General features: G+C 34.0%; 1 protein-coding gene across 1 annotated transcript; it reads left to right on the plus strand.

Annotated features, from left to right (window-relative positions):
• Positions 1–554: 554 nt before the first annotated feature.
• On the plus strand, positions 555–2,000 carry LOC130956932 (uncharacterized). The gene is made up of 2 exons (XM_057883861.1): positions 555–758; positions 807–2,000. The coding sequence occupies exons 1-2, from the start codon at positions 555–557 to the stop codon at positions 1,998–2,000; spliced, it is 1,398 nt and encodes a 465-aa protein (XP_057739844.1).
• Positions 2,001–25,644: the final 23,644 nt, after the last annotated feature.

The following is a 25,644-nucleotide window of genomic DNA, read 5'->3' on the forward strand; positions in this document are numbered from 1 at the left end:
GTGTGAAGTTCACTAATAAGGATCTTCTGTGTATGATCGTCAGGCCTACGACGAGGTATGAGGACCATGTTAGCTCTGTACTGCTGAAACTTGGTCTAGAAGGTGTGAAACGGGTTAAGAAGTTTTTCTATCGCATTCCAATCACGGTGCTCCAGGAAACCGTTAAGTATGATTGTTTTACGATTGGGAGTGATGAGGACTTGCAGGTCATGTTTCATTGTCGCCGGCAGTTTCCAGAGGTGAGGACACCAGAACTGTTGGCAAAGTTGGTTGACGTGGTATCCAGCTCGGGGGGTTCGAACCGGCATACCACCACTTTAGCCACGGTAGCCGGTTCTAGCTCCAGACCTGCCGTTGCTTCTTCCTCCGTCCCTGCGTACGAGCCACCCGTCCAACCTGTTGCCTCCCCTTCGTTCGCTGTTGATCTCAACGGTAGTGTAGGCGACGAGGTCAGAACAGGGGAATTTCCGCGAACCTCTTTATAGTGTGCTGCACCGGCTGGGGTTGGAGATGGATTTTTGGATGATCTAGATGACGATGATGTCGAGCCGGATATGATTGCTGATGACAGTGGCGATGATGTCGGAGCAAGTGAGCCTGCTGGGGCGGGCGGTAGTTCTAGCTCTGGCATACAGCAGTATCCTCCATATTTTTTCTCTTTGGACTTGGATGCCATAAGGCAGGAGGGGGTTCCTGGGCAGCCGACTGGATTTGGCGCTAGAGATGGTGAAGGGTCTGCAGGTCTGACAGAGTTTCAGGTTGGTCAGTAATTTCAGGATAAAGATGAGGCCCTGTTAAATGTGAAGACTTACAGCATCTGTCGAGGGGTACAGTACAAGGTCATGGAGTCTGACTATCGCCGGTATGTGGGCAAGTGTTTTGAATTCGGGAATGGGTGCACCTGGTTGATTCGCCTGAGTCTCCGACAGCGCAAGGGCCTTTGGGAAGTCAAACGCTACAACGGACCGCATACATGTCTCGCCACCTCCATCTCCAGCGACCACAGGAGTTTGGATTACCATGTGATATCGGCATTCATTATGCCAATGATTAGGGCTGATGCATCCGTCAGCATCAAGGTGCTCCTAAATGCCACCGCCGCACACTTTGGTTTTAGGCCGACATATAGGAGGGTCTGGTTGGCCAAGCAGAAGGTTGTTGCCCTCATCTATGGTGACTGGGATGAGTCGTACAACGAGCTTCCAAGGTGGGTGTTAAGAGTCCAGTTGATGATGCCTGGTACTGTTGCAGTCCTTAGGACGAGTCCTGTTCGTGTTGGTGGACAGCTGGACAAGTCTCAAGCTTATTTTCACAGACTATTCTGGACGTTTCCACCGTGTATCGAGACATTCCGTCATTGCAAGCCCCTAGTTAGTATTGACGGCACCCATCTCTATGGCAAGTATGGGGGAACATTGCTTGTCGCGATTGCACAGGACGAGAACTCCAACATACTCCATGTGGCATTCGCATTAGTCGAGGGTGCGAATGCTGAGTCGTGGGCCTTCTTTCTCTCCCACCTGCATGAGCATGTGACACCGCAGTTGGGTCTGCTGGTTATATCGGACAGGCATAACGGCATCAAGGCCGCGCTTGAGGCTCCTGACGGAGGATGGTTACCTCCGTCTGCATACCGGGCATTCTGCATTCGACATGTAACGGCAAATTTTGCCCTAACCTTCAAGGAAAAAGACGCAAAGAGGCTACTTGTGAATGCGGTGTACGCTAAGACAGAGGTCGAGTTTCATTACTGGTTTGATATTCTGAGGTCTAAAGACCCGACGATGTGTGAATGGGCGAACCGGATTGAGTATTCATTGTGGACACAGAATTGTGATGAGGGGCATAGATTCGAACACATGACGACGAATATCTTTGAGTGTGTGAACTCAATCCTTAAGGGTGTCAAAAACCTACCTGTGTGCTCGCTAGTGAAGGCAACATATGGAAGGTTGGCCGAATTATTTGTTCGCAAAAGGAGAGAGGCTGAGGCGCAGTAGGGAACAAGACAATAATTTAGTCAGCACTTGGTGAAGTGTATAGACGACTCCTACTGGTTCTTTCTCACTGGGTAGCTACAGAGTCTCGCTTGCATCTCAGACATGTGACTGTGGATACTTCCAGGCACTTCATTTCCCGTGTCCCCACACACTGGCATGCTGTGCCTACTCACGGCTTACATGGGAGCCTTACGTCCACCAGGTGTATCGTCTTAGTTCGGTCTTCAGTGTGTATCGGATGGGTTTCACACCTCCCATTCTGGAGGATTTCTGGCCACCATATGACGGGCCGACTGTCATCCCAGACCCGAATAAGAGGCGTGCGAGAGAGGGTCGTCCGAGGTCCACTCGGATACGGACCAATATGGACGAGGCAGACCCGAACCGGCCAAAGAGATGTGGGCTTTGTCGGCAGCCCGGCCACACACGTCGGAGTTGCCCACAGCTCTGAGGAGCAGAGCACACACAGGGACATGATTAGGTGTATTGCTAGCTTTCGTACTTTTGTTATTTCAATTTCGCGTTTAGATTTCAGTATTTTCGGTTTTTTTACTTGTAGTTGGTAAATGATAAAATTTGTTACTTGTTAGTGTGATGTACTGTCAATGGGATCATAATTGATGAATATGTTTTGTTTCTGGAGTTTTAAACGAAATGTATTTTGAATGCACACCGGAATAACAAACTCTACAGGTTAAATTAAGACATTAGGCAGAAACTATGCTAGTAATAGAAACTATGCTAGTAGCAGAAATTGTGAGTAATTCGAACCAGGTTGGTTCGGATTACTCTTTGATGCAATTTCATTGTAATTTGAACCAGCTCGGTTCGAATTACTTGGAGAGTGGTTCACCTGTATAATTCGAACCTAGCTAGTTCGATTTATGCTAGTTGTCGAACCAACTTGGTTCGATTTATTTGTTATTGTAGTTCGAACCAAGCTAGTTCAAATTACATAATAATGTGCTTTGGCCGATTCATAAAACAATTTTCAGTTTGACTAATTCGTGTTATTTTTTTGCTCCCTTAGTTTATATATGTTTTTTGTCCTTTTTTATTGTTATTTAGATTGAAAATTGAGTGGAAAAAATGGTATGGTCTCATATAAATTTTTTCTTTCAAAAAATGAGATAAAAATGGTATTAACTTGCCTTATAAATATAAACCTAATTTAATTATATTATTTATGAATAAGTTTGATAATTATGAGTGTAATTCAAATTTGATCGTATTTTTTATAAAGTTTGATATTTATAGTATTTATAAAATTTGTTACTAATATGGATATGTGATAATTCTTCATTCCAATATATATTTCTATTTAGGTTGCTCATTGATGGTTTATTTTGGGTGTTTATGTAAGATAATCACATGACATAATAATATGACAAGTTAATATCAAGTGTTATAAAATAACTAGTTGATGTAATATTATTCTGTTATGTCATCATATTATGTAGCATTTAATGTAATATATTATAATTTTGATCGATGAAATGATCAATTTGATTTACAATTGTATTTTTTAGAGATTAATATAACTCATAAAATTTTTTAAAAATTAATTTAAAGAATAAGTTATTTTTTAGACAAATTTAAATATTAATTTTAAAAATTATTATTATGATTAGAGAAATTTTTTCTCTCCTCTTCATAGAAATGTTAAAATGACAAATTCCTCCTCTCTATTTGTAAAATATACACTCCTATTCCTTATAACTTTTAAAAAATCTCATTTTTAATCCATTTTAAATTTTTTGTGTTAACTAATGTTAATTTATTCATTTTTCAAGAAAAATAAATTATTTTTACAAAAATACATTTTAGTAAAAATTTTATTTTTTGATTAAATTTTATTTTTTGAAATATTCTTTAACAAATTATTTTTTTATTGATTGAACTGTATTTATATAAAAATATTTTTTAAAAAACTTTAGAAAATCTAAAAAGAAAGCCATTTGAAGAAGGAAAAGTATGGATTCTCTAAGAACAACTTTTAGAAACAAGGGTCACTGTCATTTGTGTTTTAAAAAAAAATAATTTGATCTTTAAAAAAATAATTTCTTATCTTATAAAAAAGTTTAATCATTAAATTTTTTTTAAAAAAGATTTAGTGAAAATACAATTTAATTAGTAAAAAAATAATTTGTTAAAAGGTATTTTGATAAACAAAATTTAATCACAAAAAAAATAAAATGTTACTAAAAGATATTTTTATAAAAATTAATATTTTTTTAAAAATGAGTAAAGTTAATGTTAGTCAATATAAAAAATTTAAAATAAATTAAAGAAATTTTTTTAAAAAATTATAAGAGAAGAGAATATATATTTTACATATAGAAAAGAGAAAAATATTATTTTAATATTTTTTAAAAAAAATATAATTTTTTCTTATAATTATATATATTGCTCACTGAGAAAAAATAATTATATTGTAATTATGTGAATTTGTGCTCTTAATGAGAGCATCCAATAATTCTTAGCATGTGTTGAATCGGTAATGGTAGAAAAACGAAAAAATAATAAAATCTGTTTTATTTAATATTATTAATTTTAATAATAATTAATAAATATTAAATAAGATCAATTTTAATTATTTTTAGTTAATTTTTTTTATTATCAAACATTTTTGTCCTCCAATTAAGCAAGCCATAGTGATTGTAAATATAATTTGAGCATTAATTAAAATGCTTTTTTACTGCTGCCCACTTGCCCAGTTGCCCATATCATGTGCGTTTACTTAAGAGTTTATGTAAATTTTTTAATATAGAAGTGCACAATAATTAATTATGAATAATTGTCCACTAATCAATGTTTCCTTAACAGTAAAAGGCATATTAACTATGTCATTGGTTGTTAACCTCGCACCACACATCCCAAATCACACATCTCCTTTTCGTTTGATGGGTGGGGTGAGTCTAAAAAATATTGGAAAATAATTAAATTCATCTAGTCAAAATATTTTGTTAGCTAGCTTTCACTTCAATGTAGAAATCGATTTTTTTACATTGTTAAAAAAAATTAATACCGTAAAATGTGATTTTTAATTTTTTATTATTTTTTTATATTTATTTTTGGTTTTATTTATAAAATTAATAATAAAAAATTATACTTTACTCTTTCAATTGTTAAAAACAATTGAGAGGATCTATTTCCCTTTAATAAGTCAAACTATCACTTTTGATAATGGCGAGTGAATAGAAATAACACTAATTATTTTTAATACATGAATGAAATTGTATAATACGTTGATATAAACTAAAATGGATATATTTCATAAGTGTGATTCCAATAAATCAGGTATGATAAATTGTGGAGAATGATTTGTATAATGTATATTAAATTTACGATTTTATAAATTATAATTTCTTTAATTAAAAAACTGAAATTATTACTTATTATTTTTAATTTTTCTTTTTAAATTTTATCCTATTTAAAATGATGATTCACAATTTTTTATCTTGTTTAAAATTATTATTTACAATTTTTTTATTATAAATACTTGTTCATATTTATTACACTAAAATATTATAATATTAATAAAACAGTCCGTATATATATATATAGAAATAGCCTAAAAATAGAGAGGGGATACATAGCTTATTTAGTTATTGATTTCATATTACTTTCTAATGGAATTTAAATTAGAAGCAAGCACAATTCACGCAATATTAATGATTTTTATTACTTTTTTTAAGCGGTTAACTTATTTGAATATCAAAGTAAATATGCAATTTATTTGCAAACATGCCATATATATATGAAAAGGGCAAATGCCATGAATAAAATAATTTGAATTTATATTTATGCAAATATAACAATTTAAAATTTGTTACATTTGTATCCTAATATTATTCTATATAAAGTGTTGTTGTCTATCACATTTTATCATTTGAGTATAAATTATAGTATTTTTGTAGCTATTTATAAAAATACCAATTGAACATAAATCACGACACACTCTTGTAATAGTTTATGAATAACAATAACTAGTCATAAATCACGACACTTCTGTAGTAGTTTATGAAGAACATCAAATGTATATAAATTGTGGTACTTCTGTAATGATTTAGGAAGGAAAAGAACTCTGCATAATCTGTGAGACTTCTAGCGTAGTTTGTGTGTAGTGACATTATAAAATAGCGATAGCCAATGACGGATTGTATACTTAAATGTTTGAGTTTAGTTTGGTTGAGAGGATTTGGGAGAGAATCACGCCACAACGATACTCTAGCTCGGTGGGATCATGGAAGAACAAAATCACTTGTATCGATTTAACGGCGTTGCTCACGTAGTTAGAAGTATCAATGAAAAGGTTAGTTATTTTTATGTTGTTTCTCTCTATATGTTAGTTATTTTTATGTTGTTCCATTCATATTTTATGTCACTTCGAAGTGTAATTAGGATATTTTTATAAATAAATTGAAGATGCTAATCATTTTTCTGTTAAAATTTAATTAGTATCAATTTTTTTTTGTTAATTTATGTGTTAGTCTTTTATCTGTGAATTATTTAATTTATATATAATTTAGGTGTTGGTCTATTTTTTGTTATGTACCAATTTAATTTTTGTTGTTAATTTGTGTATTAGTCTTTTATCTGTGAATTATTTAATTTATTAATAATTTAGGTGTTAGTCTATTTTCTGATAAAAATTGATTAGTCCCAATTTATTATTTTTTTTGTTAATTTATGTGTTAGTTTTTGTCTGTGAATTATTTAATTTATAAATAATTAGGTGTTAGTCTATTTTTGTAAAAAGATTATTAGTGCCAATTTAATTTTCTGGTTAATTTATGTGTTAGTATTTTATTTGTGAATTATTTAATTTATAAATAATTTAGGTATTAGTCTTTTTTCTATTAAATTTTTATTAGTGCCAATTTAAATTTTTTGTATGATGCAGCCAACTAGGTGTATATTTAGTGTTAGGAGACAATAGAATATACATTTGCATGACCGGATCATACCTTATTTGGAAATCACTGGTTTGTATCACTTTATCTAGGCTGAACACTCATTGGTTCTGAATGGATGAGCCTCTGGTGAGCATATTCATTGAGAGGTGGTGTTCTGAGACGCACACCTTTCACATGCCATTCAAAAAGTTCATCATCACACTGCAGGAAGTAGCGTATCAGTTGGGGTTGCCCATTAATGAGGAGGCTATTAATAGGTGCCTCACTGACTTCGAACAGTTCATGGAGGATGGGAGACCAGTGTGGGAGTGATTTTAGGAGTTATTTGGCGAGCTGCCACCGCCGAATAATGTCAAGCAGATGATAATCCACTTCACATGGTTCCATGAGAGGTTTAGGGTGCTTGCAGCGCTTTAGTTGGTTGGGAGCAGCCTCATCCATGTTAGTCCGAATTCTGGTAGAGCTTGGTCGCCCTTCTCTTGCACGTTTCATATTAGGGTCTGGAACGACATGGAACCATCATATGGCAGCCAAAGCCCTTCTGGAATGGATGGTGCGAACCCCATCTTGTATACGTTGAACACCTCACGTATACTATATACATTATGAACATATGTCGCCAAGTTTAGGCGCGAGTGAGCACAGCATGCGATGGCATGACATCATGGGTAATATAGAGCATGAAAATACCTACAATCGCATGTACGATCTCTAAGTGAAACTCGATATGTGCCAAGTGAAAAGTTATCAGTAGGGATCGTCTCAGCCACAGTATACTTAGAATGATGCTTGTCGAACAAAATGACGGTGAAGTATCTCGAGTCTCTCAGGTTGCACTCTATTGCTTTCACTAAAGCCTGGCAGAAGTGATTTCCAGTCCCTAATTGCGCCTCTGCTGTTTGTCCTCGGATAACAAACAACTCTACAAGCCTTCCATATGTGAACTTCACCAACGATGTGACTAGAAGATTTCTTGTGCCCTTTAAGACAGAATTAACACATTCAGAGATGTTAATGGTCATGTGGCCAAAGCGTCTCCTGCTATCCTGATGCTGGGTCCATTTATCATATTTCATTAGGTTGGCCCAATCACACATAGCTGAATTTTTTGTCTGTATAATATCAAACTAATAGTCAAATTCTGTCTTGGTATTCGCATATGCAGCATGCACAAGTAGCTTTCTTGCATTTTGACCCTTGAAATTCAGCAAAAAGTTTGCTGCCACATGACGAATGTAGAATTTTTTATAAGCTTGCAGAGGTAGCCAACCACTGTCAGAGGCCTCCAGGAAATCCTTGATGCTATTATGCCTATTAGAGATAACAAGAATACCTCTTGTGGCATCACATGCTGTCGTAGGTTAGACAAGAAAAAAGACGATGACTCTGTATTTTTCCCCTCCACAAGTGCAAATACAACGGACAAGATGTTCAAGTTTCTATCTTGCACGGTAGCCATAAGTAAAGTACCTCTATATTTTCCATACCAGTGAGTACCATCGATGCTCACTAGTGGCTTGCAATGGCTTCAATGCAAAGAGAAAATATACAGAAAAGACGATGAAAGTACACTGTTGATTCATCAACCTGATTCCTTACTGAAGAAGTCTTCAACACTGCAATTGTGCCAGCCATGGTGGACTGGACTCCAAGTATCCAACGTGGCAACTCGTCGTAAGACTATTCCCAATCTCCACATATATGTGCTATTGCCTTTTGCTTTAGTTTTCTAGCCAAACCTTCCTGTAAGTAGGCCAAAAACCAAAAGTTGCTTCTGTTGCTTCCTCCAACACAAATCGTAATCGCAGCATTTGCTCTAACCAACGAAAAGATCCTCGAACAAATGACGTGGTAATCAAGCCGCTGGTGATCGCTTGAAATTGATGTAGCTAAGCAAGTGTGCGGTCCATTATACATTCTACCCTCGCAGGTACCCTTTCGTTGACAACGTGAGATGCGAATCAACCAAGTGCAACCTTTGCTAAATTCCTTGCATTTTTCAAGGTACTTCAGATGATCTAACTCTAACACCCTATACTCAACTCCACGACGGATGCTATAATCCTTCCACACTCAACACAACTTTCTCTTTATTTTAGAATGATTGCTTAATTCGAAATTCTATAGGAGTGGTTCCATGCTAAAATTCTTGACCCCCAAAGGCAGAATCTACGTTTGGCTGTTACCCCATAGCTTCCAAGTTTAGGGTTGAGAAGTGCGGAGGATATTGCAGTGTTCCAGAACTTGATGGGCCCTACTGTGTACGTAGATTACTTCTTGTATCCTAATCATTGTCTCCAACTATATCAACATTCTCTTCATTCGAATCATCCTCTCGCATTGTATTCTCAACTTGATCAAGTTCATTGTCACCTACAGAATTAGGAATCATGACAGGAGAACTAGCCATCTCAACTGCCAGCTGCTGGAACGAGCATTTTTCCAATGCTACACAAACATCTTCATACTCAGTTCAAATCAACCGCAAAGGATAGAGATGTAACGAATCAACAAGCCGGCGAAATCACAGGTATCAAAGTGGAAGCACTCCTAAGGTAGTCAACTGAGGATTTGGAGCTAATGTCCCAGAACTGTTGACACTGTCCTCCAACTTCGCATACAACTTGTGTGTTCTGACCTCCGAAAAACTTCTTTGATAATGAAATAGAACCTGCAGGTCTTCATCAGACCCTATAACAAACCTATTATACTTGACACCAGTTGACACAACTGCAATAGGGATCTTATAAAATAACTTCTTTACCCATTTGGTCCCAAACACCCCAAGCTTCTGCAATATACTGGTTTTTAGATCTGACAAGGTATTCGATGAACAGATAAATACACTGAACAATTTCTTGTCAGTGAACTTCACACCCTCTCTTTTGCTTTTATGAATTTTTTTAGAGCAATAAACTAGTGCTAAGAAACTATCCTCACTAGACATTGTTGAAATGACACTCTCCTTAACAATTACCTTCCGTTGGTATATATAGAGACTCCAACTATTCATTATCCACTACTGGTCATAGTGGATTATTACTGCACATAATCAACGCTAGGGGTGCCGCAGATTATGGCCATATTGTAGTCTTCATAAACTGCTATAGGGGTGCTGCATTTTATGGCCATTTGACGTTCTTCATAAACAACTACAGGGTGCCGCAATTTATGTTCAAATAGTAAAACGTGTTAGCCAACAGCAGTTTATATAGAGTAGAACTAGCATACAAATTTAGCCAGTTTTAGATTATTGTATTTGTGTAAATATGATTTTCTTGTGTCATTTGTCCATATAAAAATATCTTCCGATATATGTGTATAAAGAGCAACTTGTACCCTAAAATTTACCCGTTAAGAGAGGTTTTGCCAAAAGAAATTGATTAGTGTTGTCTATAATGAATACCTAATTACACAAGCAAAATATAAAAAAAAAAACTAAATAAGACAAGTAATTTCGAAAAAAATAACAATACTAAAAGGTTTTAAATACATTTTCAAAAAATTTTGAACCATAAAAAATTTGATGGATTATTTTAATTTTCAGCCAAAATATTAAAATACTAATACAATACTTTGTCTATAACTGATATTTATTTAATGATATGTCATGTTAATTAATATGCCATGGATCGTACCATGTGATATTGGACAATGATATGGCATGTCAGGACATAATCTTAATATATATTCAATGTTATGTCACATGGCACAATATTATTCATTATTATCATATAATATGTCAGAATGTTATATATGCACTTTATTATTAGCAAAATAATAACTATTGGGATACAGATAATTAGAAAAGACTAATTATATTTTTAAACTTTTCGATGTCTATTATATATAAATAAGATATAATAAAATTATTTTTAATTTTTTTCGATTTTAGCCCTCAATTTTTCTAAAATATTTCTTTTGAAAAAATTTATTTTATTGTGTCTTTTTTATAAGTGATATATAAATAAAAATACTAATAGATCAATATTTATTATTTTATATATCTTAAACCCTAAATGGTAGTATCAAATAAAGCCCACTTTGAATTTCATTACCAAACCAAACCTTTATTTTGTGAGTTGAATGTTTTTGCTCATGTGGAAATATCCCTTGCAAACCTAAAAGGAAAAAGTTGAGAAAAAAACAAAACGGTCAAAGGTCCCTTCACAATTTTAAAGGGGGTTGAATGATGAAAAGAACAGAGTAAGGGAAAGAAAGAATCCTACAACCACCACCGCACATATATCATTTATCTCCCACACAGCAATGTATGCATTGAGACACTGATTTTAAATAACTCATTTTTCTTATACTTATTTATATAATTTTTATTACTATATTATTATTATAATAAATTAATGTAACCCAATTTTAAATGACTTATTGCACACAATACTTTATAAAAATTGTATAAATAAATATTAAAAATTATCATTTTATCACTCGCAGGAGAAGAAGCATCTCCAATCACCATCACAGTACCTTTTGATACATAACATTTCCTTTCCCACTTTTTTTTTTCTCTCTCTCTATTATATTTATACCCCACGGGAGTCAGAGAGAGAAAGGCAATAAAAAGGCTATGGATTTGACATGCAAATTTGTTGTTACCTATTGTATTTTAGTGTGTTTTCTTTTTGCCAACGTTTTCAGCTCCTTTTTCTTTTCTATAACTTTTCTTGCCTTACTTCAAAATATCAAACAGCCTCCCCTTTGTATTTATTAGTTGGGGTCCTCCTCCAACTTCAACGGCAATCATACAACCAACACTACAAATTAACCTTTAGGCTTTTTTTTATTTAAATAAAATAAAAGAGATCCAATATTACATTAATTCTCTAAAAGAAATTTTAACACACGAATCTTCTCTTTTTATATTTATATAAATTATTCCAGGTCAATTAGTTTAGGTTAGTTCATTAAATAATATAGTTTGAGACGATTTATGTTTGGATCTTCTTTTTAAAAATGAGTATAAATTATTCCGATAAACTGAATGTCTAGAAATATAAATAAATCGTCCTAAAATGTAAGTAAAATTATGTATTTTTAGCTTAAAATACAGTAGATTAAGACGATTTATTCGCATATAGGTAAATCTCAAAGTTTAACAACGATTTATATACGAAAGGGTTACTCACAAAAAGTCGCAACAATTTATGTAGAAAGTAAAAAATTGGCAAAAATAAGAGGTGTTCATGCACTACAAAAAAAAAGGTCTATGATCACAGTGAAAAGCTAGCAAAAAGGGTGACCACAGATCTATAGTCACGGTTTTTGACCTGTGGTCACAGTTTTTCCACCGTAACCTATTATGTCGTGGCCATAGATCTATGGTCACGGTTTTTTATCCTATGATCACAGTTTCTATAGTCATGGTTGCAGTGTTTAGATTCTGTCACTTTAAGCCACATTTTTTTACTGTGACTATAGGTTACTCTATAGTCACGCGTAAAAACCATGACCATAACTTGCTCTATGGTCACTTTTTTATAAAACCGTGATCATAGCTTAATCTATGGTCATGGTTTTGACATGACCATAGCTTATTCTATGGTCACCCCTGTTTTATACTGTGACCATAGCTTAATCTATGGTCACGATTTTAGCATGACCATAGGTATCTATAGTTACCTTACTTTAAAATCATGACTATAGCTTACTCTATGGTAATCTTTTTGTAAAACTGTGACCATAGTCTTATCTATGGTAATGATTTTTACTATGATCATAGCTTACTCTATGGTCACCTTTTTGAAAAACCGTAACTATAGCCTTATCTATGGTCACCGTAAAACTGTGACCATAACTTATATATGGTCATCTTACTTTAAAACCGTGACCATAGTTTACTCTATAGTCTTCTTTTTGTAAAATCGTGACTATAGCCTCATCTATGGTCATGGTATAGCCTTATTTATGGTCACCCTATTTTAAAACTATGATTATGATTTACTCTATTTTTTTAAATTTATTTTTTTTAAAAGTTTAATCAGATTCGAAAATGATGATAATCACAAAATAAGTCTAAAAAGAAGAAATTTAAGAAATCTAAATCATAAAATTTACATTATAAGTTAGATATATTTTTAGTCCAAACAATAAAAATTAAAATATGGTATAATTTATCCATTACATATAATACCAGGTAAAGGCTCTTTAAAAAATTACAAAAGACATCAAAATATTATAATGTGAAAACCAAGAAATATTCTCTAGCATGTATTCTTATCATTCTTTGAAAACTATAGTATTCAAGTTTTAACATGTCAAAACTTTGATTCTATGAAAACCAAGAAATATTCTCTAATGTCATGAAATATTTGTTGCACCAAACCATAAACAGTCCTTTCAGATAAAGGAGTGAACCTGCGATTTCAAAGTGTTCTATCTAAAAGGTTAGCAAGTTTTGTTTCTGTTTTCTGAACAAAAGTGCTTGAATCAGTGCCAGAGGCCAAATAGCTGAGCTTTACATCTAGTCGTGGCCTTGTGTATTCTTTTTCTTGTGGAATTGTTTATGGCAAAGTAGTTGCGGCCTCCTTCCTTCTCTTCTCTTCTCCATTCTTGAGTTGTCTCTCTTCTCTCCTTTCTTTCTTTCTTTTTGCTATCTACTGTTGGGTTGTATTTGGGAAGGGGGATTGGCGGCAGGTTTAGGGGTAGAGAGTATGGGTGTATATCTTAAAATGAAATTAGGGTTAGGGTTTTAATTTGGGGATTTTTGAGTTAACTGGGATAATGTAATTTTAATAAAATTAGGAGATAGGATATTAATTTGAAATCTAATTTAATTATTAATTTTTTTAAGAATATTATTATTTATCAATTTATTAATTGACTTTTAATCAAGTACTCTAATTTAAAATATAAGATAATATAATTAATTTATTTATTCATAAAACTTAAAATATTAAATTCCAAAATCTCAATTATTTAAATTAAATCATATAAAATTTTTATTATTTTACGACTACTAAAATTTATAATTTAAATATAGAAAATTATCCAATAATTATAAAATTAGATAAAAATTATAATTTAATTCAAACTCAGTTTATCCAAACTTGATTTAATTACCTTTAATAAAAAAATTTTTAAAATTAAAGTTTTTAATGAATAAATAAATTAAAATTAATTCATAATAAAATTTTCCAAAAGTTTTGAGTTTTACAGGTCGCGGCGAGCTTGAAGCAGCAACGAATTTGAGGCAACAACGAGCTTGAGTCCAAAACGATTACAAGAGAAGCAAGATATTGGAGAGAGATGTCGACAGCGACACCAGCCGCGAGAAATGTGAGACTCAATGAGCTTGAGGGAGAGAGTGGCGAGAGAAGAGAGAAGTAAGAAAAAAATATTTTAGAGAGAGGTGAAGATATGGTTTTTCTGGAGATGAGGACAGGTCTTTCGGAGAGTGGAGTATGGGCTCTTCTCTTCTTCTTCTTTCCTCGTTCCCCTGCTTCCTCTCTTATCTATTTCTTTCTTTCTTTATTGAGTGCGCGAGGATTAGTGGGTGGGTGGGTTTAAAATTGGGGTAGGATTAAGGTTAAGGTTTGAAAATTAGGACTAGAGTTTGGATTAGGATAGTATAATAATTTAAATAAAATTAGAAGGTAGAATAGTAATTGAAAATTAGCTATAATTTATTTAAATTATTTTAAAAATATAATATTTATTTGTCAACTTAATAATTAGTTTTAAGCTTTAAATAATTTTTTAATTTAAAATTAAAAATATTTTATTTATTTTTTATTTATAAAATTAAATTTAAAATTTTAATATTCAAATTAAATCATATAAAATTTTTATTAGTTTTTAATTATTAATTTTTTTTAAATTTTAAATATATGAAATACCCAAAATCATAAAAAATATATAAGAATCTTAATTAATTTATATTCAAATTATCAAAACGTAATTTAGTTACAAAAATACTCTTAAATAGTAACTAGGGTTAGGGTTAGAGTTAGGACTAGGGTACTGTAGAAATTTTAATAAAACTAGAAGGTAGAATAGAAATTAAAAAACAACTATAATTTATTTAAATTATTTTAAAAATATAATATTTATTTGTCAACTTATTAATTAGTTTTAAGTTTTAAATCATTTTTTAATTTAAAATTAATAGTATTTTACTTAACTTTTTATTTATAAAATTAGATTTAAAATTTCAATATTTAAAGTAAATCATATAAAATTCTCATTAGTTTTTAATTATTAGAATTTTTAAATTTTAAATTTATAAAATTTTTAAAATCATAAAAAATATATAAGAACCTTAATTAATTTAAACTCAAATGATCAAAACCTGATTTAGTTAAAAAAATCACTCTAAAAAGCTGTGCTCATAAACTCCCTTTTAAATCACCTTTTTGTAAAATCATAGACTCTTTTAGGTCAGTCACTAAAACCGTGATTATAGACTCCTTTAGATCACTCCTCAAAATTGTACCATAGACTTTTTTTAGGTCACACTTTTTCAAAAACTCGTGACCATAGACCCTTTTAGGTCACCTTCTAAAATCGTGACTATAAATACCTCTAAGTCACTCTCCAAAATCGTGACCATAGACCCGTTTAGGTCACCTTCCAAAATCGTGACTATAAATACCTCTAGGTCACTCTCCAAAATCGTGACCATAGACCATTTTAGGTCACTCCTCAAAACCGTGACCATAGACCCCTTTAAGTTACCTACCAAAACCGTGACCATAGACCCTTTTAGGTCACCCTTTCGTAAAACCGTTACCATAAACCCTTTTAGGTCATCTGATGAGCGGATATTTTATATGCTTTTTGACATCATTTTCATATAATTTTTAGTAGTTTTTATTGAGTTTTTATAGGTTTTAGTGTTAAAATCACATTTTTGGATTCTACTATGAGTTTGTATATTTTTGGGTAATTTCAGGTAATTTCTGGCTGAAATTGAGGAGCTGGAGCAGAACTCTGATTCAGAGATAGAGAAAGCACTGCAGATGCTGTCTGGATCTGACCTGCCTGCATTCGAAAGAGCTTTTCCAGAGCTATAGAAGTCCAAATGGAACGCTCTCAACGGCTATAGAAAGCTGATTTTCAGAGATTTTCAGCAATATATAATAGTCATACTTTTCTTTGGATTAGAAGGCCCAAAACTGGTGTCCAACGCCAGCTTCTTGCACCTTCCAGGCGTCCAGCGCCTAAAGAGCAGAAACCAATGTATAAACGCCCAGAGAGGACTCCCCTGGCTAATGTTCCACGCCCAAAGAGCCTCATAGCATGTGGATCTCATCAAAGCTCAGCCTAAACACTCACCAAGTGGGCCCCAGAAGTGAATTTTAGCACTAAATAGACTGTTTTACCCTTACTAGTCATCTGTTTAGTATTTAAAGTTATTTTTACATAATCATTCGAACAACATCGAGACTTTACACACGATTTTTGAGTTTTACTCTATATTTTTACTTCAGTATGAGTTTCTAAACCTCCTAGGTTGATGGGAGGAGCCCTGCTGAGTCCTATGAATTAATAAAAGTATTACTATTTCGATCTTCTTGGATCAGTGTTTGATTTACTTCTAAGATGTATATCCGATCTCCATCGTGGTGAACAGGATGATCTGACAAATTAGCTCTGTTCATCACATTATGATGAACGTGCCTGACAAACACCCGCGTCTACTTGGGTTCGTGTGAATACTTGGAATTAAAGCACGAGCCAACAGCTATGTTCATCTCTCAGACGGTTAATCCATGACTTCGTTGGGGACTTCTCGATACACCAGTTCAGCCGATTTTTGGGGAGATTAGGGTCTCCGTGATTTAGCCTAGAATCTAAAGAAGCAGCATTCTCTGATCCAGAAGATTTGACCTTGTCTATGGCATTTTGAGTAGGATCGCCAAGAGAATGACTTGCTAGAGCTTCACCCTTCGTCAGATTGAATGACCACGGGCAATGGCGTTCATTCTGTAGCAGAGGATATCAATGACCACGGGAAATGGCTTTGATCCTGCCATAGATGAAGATCATTCACAAGCAAGGAAGATAGTAATACCATAGTTAATTCAGAAAGACAAAGCAACTCCAACTCTCAACTCTATTCCTATTATTGCTTTCAATTCTACTACAAATTCCATATATGACGTATAATCATTCAAGGTTTACATAATCCAACAACCTTCTGATTTCGCCTGACTAAGACTTGCAAGACAACCATAGCTTGCTTCAAGACACAATCCTCATGGGATTGACCCTGACTCATTTAGGTATTACTTGGAGAACCCAGTGCACTTGCTGGTATTGCTGCTGTACGAAAAGCGTGAGGTTTGCGTACACGCGCACCATCATCCTCCAAAACAGTGACCATAGATACCTTTAGGTCATGGTGCACGGAAATTAACTCTGCACAACTGAACCAGCAAGTGCACTGGGTCGTCCAAGTAATACCTGAGGTGAGTCAGGGTCAATCCCACGAGGATTGTTGGTTTGAGCAAGCAATGGACACCTTGTTGATCTTAGTCAGGCGATTAGAAAAGATAGTTTTTTGAGATAAACGCATGAAATAGGAATAGGGATGAAATTACTTAATTTGAGTGAAACCGGTGATAAGAGAACGTTTGATGCTTTGGAGATGCTTCATTCTTCTAGATCAACCTTTCCTGCTATCTTTCTCCAACTGTGAGTGATTTCTTTCGTGGCAAGCTAAAAGTGATCAACGCCGATTTAATGGCCGCCAATCTTCCACCCTCAGGCCGAATGCCAAGTTTAGTGTGCGCCCAATTTGAATGAGGGTGAAGCTCCTGCAGTTCATCCCATTGATGATCTTATTCAAAACGCCACAGACAAGGTCGAATCTTCCGGATCAGAGAATGCTGCGCCTTTGGTTATAGCTTCTACCACAAAGACCCTAATCTCTCCATACCTCGGCTGAACTGGTGTCTCGAGAAGTCCCCAACGAAGTTGTGGATTAGCCGTCTAAGAGATGTATAATCAAGCTGGTGGTTCAGTGATCTCCGTTTAAAGACTCACACTGAACCCATGTAGAATGAAGATGAGTGTCACGTATCATCTCATTCATAAGATTGAAGAACGAAGAAACATCTTAGAATAGAGTCACACACGAATTGAAATAGAACAGTAGTACTTTTATTGATCCATGAAACTCAGGAGAGTTCCTACCCTTAACCTAGGAGGTTTAATGACTCATGATGATAGAAAATACAATGGTCAATGTGAAAGTGGGCAAGAGTTCCTTAACAAGGGTGAACTCTTGTCTATATATACTAATCTAATGACTAAGGATTACGTGAGAGGGGTAAAACAGACTTTTAGTACAAAAATCCACTTCTGGGGCCCACTTGGTGAGTGTTTGGGTTGAGCTTGAGTGTCTCCCACGAGCTAGTTTCCCTTATGAGCGTTGAACACTGGCTAGGGACCCCCTTTTGGACGTTGAACGCCAGCCACCTCCTTGTGGGCGTTGAACGCCAGGAATGAGGCAGGTGGCTGGTGTTGAACGCCAGTTTTGGGCCTTTATTTCCGAAGCAAAGTATGAACTATTATACATTTCTGGAAAGCCCTGGATGTTAGCTTTCTATAGTCGTTGAGAGCGCGCCATTTGGACTTTTTGTAGCTCCAGAAAAGCTCTTTCGAATGCATGGAGGTCAGATCCTGACAGCATCTGTAGTGCTTTCTCTATCTCTGAATCAGACTTCTACTCAAGCTCCTCAATTTCAGCCAGAAAATACCTGAAATCACCATAAAACACATAAACTCAAAGTAGAATCCAAAAATATGATTTTTTCACTAAAACCTATAAAATATAATAAAACTTAAATAAAACATAATAAAAACTATATGAAAATAATGCCAAAAAGTGTATATAATATCCGCTCATCAGGTCACCCCCAAAACCATGACCATAGACCCTTTTAGGTCATTGGTGCGGAATTTATAACCCACACTTACTAACCGGCAAGTGCACCGGGTCGTACCAAATAATACCTTACGTGAGTAAGGGTCGATCCCACGAGGATTGATGGATTAAGCAACAATAGTATTTGATAAGATTAGTTAGGCAAGCAGAAAATAGTGTTTTGGTATTCAAAGAGCATTAAACACAGACAAATAAATAAGTTGGGAATAATGTAATGAGAAGATAGTTAAGGTTTCAGAGTTATCTATTTTTCCGGATTAATTTTTTATTACTAACTAATTTAATCATGCAAGATATAATTTCATGGCAAACTATATGTGACTAGGCCCTAATTCCTTAGACCTTCCTAGTCTCCTCTAAAATTCATTAACTGCCAATTCCTTGGTCAGTTAATTCCAATTAGAGTGTAAAAATCAATTTTCAGTTTATATGCCACAAAAATTCTAATTACCAAAAAATAAGGGGATTATATGTCACGTATCCCATTAAATCCAAATAATTAAAATTTAGGATAATATGTTTCCAAGCTGTTGTTCAAGTAAAGAGCTTTTCCAAGTTTTACAAAAACTCAATTAGAACATGGGTCATACTTCCGTTCCACCCATATTCATAAAATAAAGAGCGAAAACAATTATTAAAATATAAATCAAAGCATAGAATAAATTAGAAAGATCAAACGAATTAATCCATTACAAATAGACAGAGCTCCTAACCTTAACAATGGAGGATTAGTTGCTCATGGTTCAGAGAAGAAAAAATAAGGGTTCTGGTAACAATATGGTACCTGCCTAAATGTACAGAGTTTCTATTTATTACTAATCCTAATAGGTTTAAAATCAAAAAATAAAAATAATATCTTTTCCTAAAAGATAAGATTTGAATTTAAATTCGAATTAATTAACAGATCTTCAGTTGATGGTTGGGGACCACTTGATTTGTCCATTCTGCAGCTTCTAATCTGTGTTTTCTGGGCTGGAAAGTGGGTCAAAATAGCCCAAAATTCGTAACCAGCGTCATTTATATTTTTGCAGATCGCGCATGTGACGCGTCCGCGTCGTCCACGCGTTCGCGTCATTTGTGCAGATTCCAGTCCACGCGTTCGCGTCAAGCACACGATCGTGTCATTGCGATTTTTCCATTCTGCGCGGTCGCGTGAGCCATGTGTCCGCGTCGGTCTTCGCTGGTCATCTTTTTGGTTTCTTCTTTTTCTCTGCAGAAACTTCATCAAATCCCTCCGAATGCTACCTAAAATAAATAAAATTGCACAAAACTCAAAATAGTATCCATAGTGGCTAAAATATAATTAATTCTAAATTAAACTCAAAAATTTAGATGCAAATTCACTAGGAAAAGATAGATAAGATGCTCACGCATCAGTCATCATCCAAATATGTGACCATAGACCTCTTTAGGTCACCCCCCAAAACCATGACCATAATCCTTTTTAGGTCACCTTTTCGAAAAATCGTGACCATAAACCCCTTTTAGGTCACCCTCCAAAATCGTGACCATGGATACCTTTAGGTCACCCTCCAAAACCGTTACCATAGACCATAAACCCTTTCAGATCACCCTCCAAAACTGTGACAATAGACCCCTTTAGGTCAGCCTTTAAAATCGTGACCATAAACCCTTTTAGGTCACCCTTTCGAAAAACTGTGACCATAGACCGTTTTAGGCCACCCCCAAAACTGTGACCATAATACTTTTAGGTCACCCTACAATACCATGATCATAGACCCTTTTAGGTCATCCCCAAAAATTGTGACCATAAATCCCTTTAGGTCACTCCCAAGACCATGACTATAGACTCTTAGGTCACCCTTTAACCATGACCATAGACTCTTTTAGGTCACCCCCGAAAATTGTGACCGTAGACTCCTTTAGCTCATCCCCAAAATCATAATCATATATTCTTTTAGGCCACCCATTTTTAAAAAATCGTGACCATAGATTTTTTTTATTACAGTAAAAAGCCATGACTATAGACCCAAAATATTATAATGATGTTAGTGGAAGAAGATTATGGAGCATCAAACAATGAAGCAAGGCACGATGAAGTCAGTGGTGGAGAATGGTGCAGTATGTGGTGGATCGCGATGGATCATAGCAAAGTAGGGGCAACAATGTTTTGGGAGAAAGATGACTGGCAACGAGGGAAACATGTATCGCTTAAACAGTATTGGGCATATCACTGGGTTTATTGAGAGAGAGGTTACTTATCAAAATTCTAAAATTCATTTAGTTGATGACATTAATCTATTAATGAAATTAATCTCATTTCATAGTATATATCTAATGAGTTAGTTTGTTAGGGGTTACTGACTAGCGATAAGTGTATTCATATGTTAGAATTTTATAATGATTAAATTTAACTAGTCATCTGATTTGGAGATTGGTTATTTATCCATATTTTAGGTTTTAAATGTTTAGGGATGTTAAGGTTATTGTATGAATATGAAGGATGTTAGATTTGTTAAATTAGAAATTTCATGTCAGCTACTAGGGATAATAATGAATGCTTCTAAGAGGATCTAGTTTATGTTAAAAATTTTGTTTATACACTGTTTTAGTTATTCTAAATATATATATTTTTGTTGTTATTATGCCTTGTTAAATCGTGACTTTTATATTGCTATTTTATCAAACAACTCGATGAGTTAAGAGCATTCGTAGGCAATACAAGATAATAATGCATAACCGTATAGTGCCCTACTTAGAGAGTGCCAGATTATTACATGTTGCAAGGCTAAATGATTATTAGTTTAAGTTTGATGACCCGCTAATTAGTGCATTTATGGAGTGATAACATCCAAAGTCCATATGTTTTACATGCCTTTTGGAGAGTGCAAAATCACTTTATAGGATGTGGCATACTAGTTCAGCTTCCCTATTGTTGGATTTGCAATTAGTGGATGTCTCAGTGACTTTGAGCAGTTGATAGAAGGGGAAGCCTGCGGGGTGTGATTCCAAGAGTTATTTGGTTAACTTTTCACCTGATGATTGTATTGATGAGTTTACAAAATCGTATGCCTAGTTCTAGAACAAGTTCAAAGAGATGCCCACTAATGCATCAGAGTTTATTTGTGCAGGTTTATGCATATGGTTACATCATGATGTTGTTGTCTACGATGCTTTTCGGGGGAAAGTCTGGTGCTAGAGTTCATTTAAGGTGGCTGCCCTATCTTGCTGATCTCGACGGACTTGGCAAGTATAGCTGGGGATCGACCACTTTGTCTTATTTGTATAGGTGTCTATGTAGAGTTGTTAACCGGAATGAAAAAAAATCCTAGTTGGGCCGCTGACATTACTACAGTCTTGGATTTTTTGGCGCTTCCTTACGTGCAGGCCTAGAGGGTTTTGACACGATTCTTTGGCCGCTTGCATCGAGGTGAGTACTTTTTATAATGAGGTTTGTAGAGTGTTAGTTCATTGTATTTTTTCCTAAGTCTAATACTTATCATTATGGATCTTTCAGTTGGGGTAGATTCCACCTGTCATCGGATGAGAAGGGTCCTAGGATCATTGTTACTTGGCATAGACTGGACAGGTTGACTATAGATGATGTATAAACTTCCATCATTTGCTTTCGATTATACTTTGTACTTGTTTATGTTGCCCTTGGAACCCTTCCATGTATATATTTAGGGAGATGTTAATTTTAGTTAATTGTCATATTTGCTTTATGATATGTCGACGGCAGATGTTAGCCACTATCCTCAACAATCAATGCTACCTTGATTGCATTGTGTCAGTCGGAAATAACTAGAATTCCCTGTTAAGGAGTCATGTGCTGATAAAGGTTACTCAGGAAAAACTTCCACGAATCCGTGTTCTTGCCGTTGACTAGCCCGAATGCAACTAGAAGCATGTTTGAGTTTTTATTTTGTGCAATTGTCATTAGTAAAGTCCCTCCATACTTGCCATACAAATGAGTACCATCGATGGATATCAGTGGCTTAAAATAATTGAAGTCCTCAACACACGGAGGAAACGTACAAAACAATCGATTAGAAAAATACCCTTTAGTCATCCACCATATTACTAGCTCTAATAGGGGAATTATGCAACATAGCTATAGTACCCAGCATATATATCTGAACCCCAATGACCCACTGTGGAATCAGGTTATAGAACTCTTTTCAATCTCTATATATCTGTGCAATTGACTTCTGGGCTTAGCTAGCCACCCCTTTTGTAGCTGGCTTAAAACCAAATTTTGATGCCATTGCATCTGCAAAACCTTCACAGAGATTGATATATCCGCCATAATCAATGATAATAGCGATGACACATATGGCATGATAATCAAGTTGCTTGTGATCAATAGATATATCTGTTGCTAAACATGTGTGTGGCCCATTGTACTTTCTCACTTCTCAATAGTATTTTCTCTGCCTCATAGTCACATGTATCAGCCAATTACATCCATTTTCAAATTACACACACTTTTCATGATACTTTAATTGATTGGACTCAAATACTTTATCCTCAACACCTTGGCAAATGGTATAACTCTTCATTGTGAGTTTAACTTCCTTTTTCCTTTGAAATAGCTGGCCAATTTCAAACTCATCTGTGTCAACCATCCCAGACCCATCTCCATGAATAACAAGAAGCTGTTGATCTAAAAATACAGATTGGTTCATTGCCTCAAAATCCAAATTAGAGAAGTGAGGATGGTATTGTTGTGTCTGAGAGCTTGATTAGGCTTGAGATCTTTCGAAAAGTGTTGTCTCCCTCGCCGTCACTATCATCTCCAATAATGGATGGTTCTGAAACTGACTTGTTGTCTCCTATAGCTTCCGCAAATGAATCTTTATCTCTGATCTCCATGAATGCAGGTGCACCTACTAGTACAGGTGATGCTCTCATTGCAGTTGCAAGCCCCCAAAAGTACACACACTAGTACATCCTTCAAGTCATCTGCAACATCTATCTAGACAGGTAAATCTACTATAAATGATAGGGAAGACACATAGGCAGTAACATGTTGACCCGCTAGAATGGCTCTAGAACTCCCCTCTATCCTGTCAGTTGACAGATTCAGAGCAGATCTACCTGAGCTACCTTCTACATAAACCATTCTCGCAAACAACTCCATAGTGCCCAACTCAGGAAATCTAGCTTGACTGTGAAATATAACTCGCATGTTGTCATCGCCTAGAATTTCATATTTTCTAAACGTAACATAACCTTGCCTAAGTGAGATAGGAATCTTAAAAAATATTTGCTTTGCACATTTTTTTTTCATATTTTCTAATTTCTGTAATATACTATTTTGTAAATTCATCAAACTTATTGACAAATTTACAAATACACCCAATCTACTTTTTACTAGAAAAAATTATACCATCACTTATGTTTTCATCAATTTTTTTTCTTTTACATGAACTAGCAAAAACACACATCCAACCATTTTCTCCTCTCGTTACTTTAGGTTTGAATCGGTTTACACCATACTTGTTCATTTGTAGATTTATTATCTTCATCATTCGTCTTGAGGTTTGCTCTAGTACACATAAATCGTCTCAGGATGTTGTGTTTTGCACTTTAAAGCATTAATCCCTCTGTCCTAGGACAATTTATGTTTGTTTTTTAATCCTCATTTAGGTAGGACGATCTATGTATGTATTTTGAATTGAATTTAAAGCATAAATCGTTCTAATCCTCTGTGTTTGGAGTTTTAAATCATTACTCACTACACTCTGGAATGATTTATACTCATCTGTGCACACTCAGTAGCCTAGAATGATTTACATACTTTTCTATCATGAATTTCAAGTATAAATCGTCATGAAGTCCTACCTTTTACTAATTAACCTAAAGCTCAATTGGCTAGAACGATTTATATAATTATATAAAAAAAGAGATTTACGTATCAAGAAATTATTTAGGAAATTTATGTAATATTGAATTTTTTTATTTTATTTAAGTAAAAAAATTATATTATACGGATGTAAAATTTTTAATTGATAGCTGTAAAATAGTGTTAAAAGAATTTATAATAATTTGAAAGTAGATATAGTAAAAAATATATAATATTTTTTATTTATTATCTACCATAAAAAAAGTTATAGCAAGTTTGATCTATGCTTTATTGTAAGCATTAATTATTTTTTAAGTAAAATTGATGTATTTCTCATCTTGTCTAATTATAATAATAACAATTTTTGGATAATATTTTCTTTTCCATCCTCCTAAGAAAAGTATTTCTATAATTTTAAAATAATCATAATAATAATTGTTTGAAAATCACCTCGAAGAAGTTGATGATGGTAGTTTAATTTGGGGAATCAAAGACGGTGATACGTTAAGGAGATTTGCACTTAAAAAAAAGTTCTAACATTTAAGTTAGTAAAAATCATAGTAAGAAAAACTTATTTTTAGCAACAATTAGATATTAGTCTTTGATATTTTGTTGCTAGAAATTAAATATTTAATAATTATTATAATTGTCGATAAAATTTTTTATAAGTGTCACAAAATTTTATAACTTAGTATTATAACATATAATAATAATAATAATAAATATATATATTTGTCACTAAAAATACATTAACTCAAAAATAGTGGCCATAATATTTTTATTATTGAAAATTTATGACTAAAACTAATTTTTTTTTGTAATAACTTAGATGTGACCATAGAAGCCATATCTATGTGAGTGTGTAAAAGTATGCAAAGGTAAAAAAAAAAAAAAAGTGCGAGAATGTAGAAAAGAGTGGAGAATCTTCCGTCAATAGTAGGGTTTTTACTTATTAACCATATAATAATAATAATAATAATAATAATAATAATAATAATAATAATAATA

Source organism: Arachis stenosperma, chromosome 10, assembly GCF_014773155.1.
Source record: "Arachis stenosperma cultivar V10309 chromosome 10, arast.V10309.gnm1.PFL2, whole genome shotgun sequence".
In the NCBI taxonomy this organism is placed as follows: domain Eukaryota; kingdom Viridiplantae; phylum Streptophyta; class Magnoliopsida; order Fabales; family Fabaceae; genus Arachis; species Arachis stenosperma.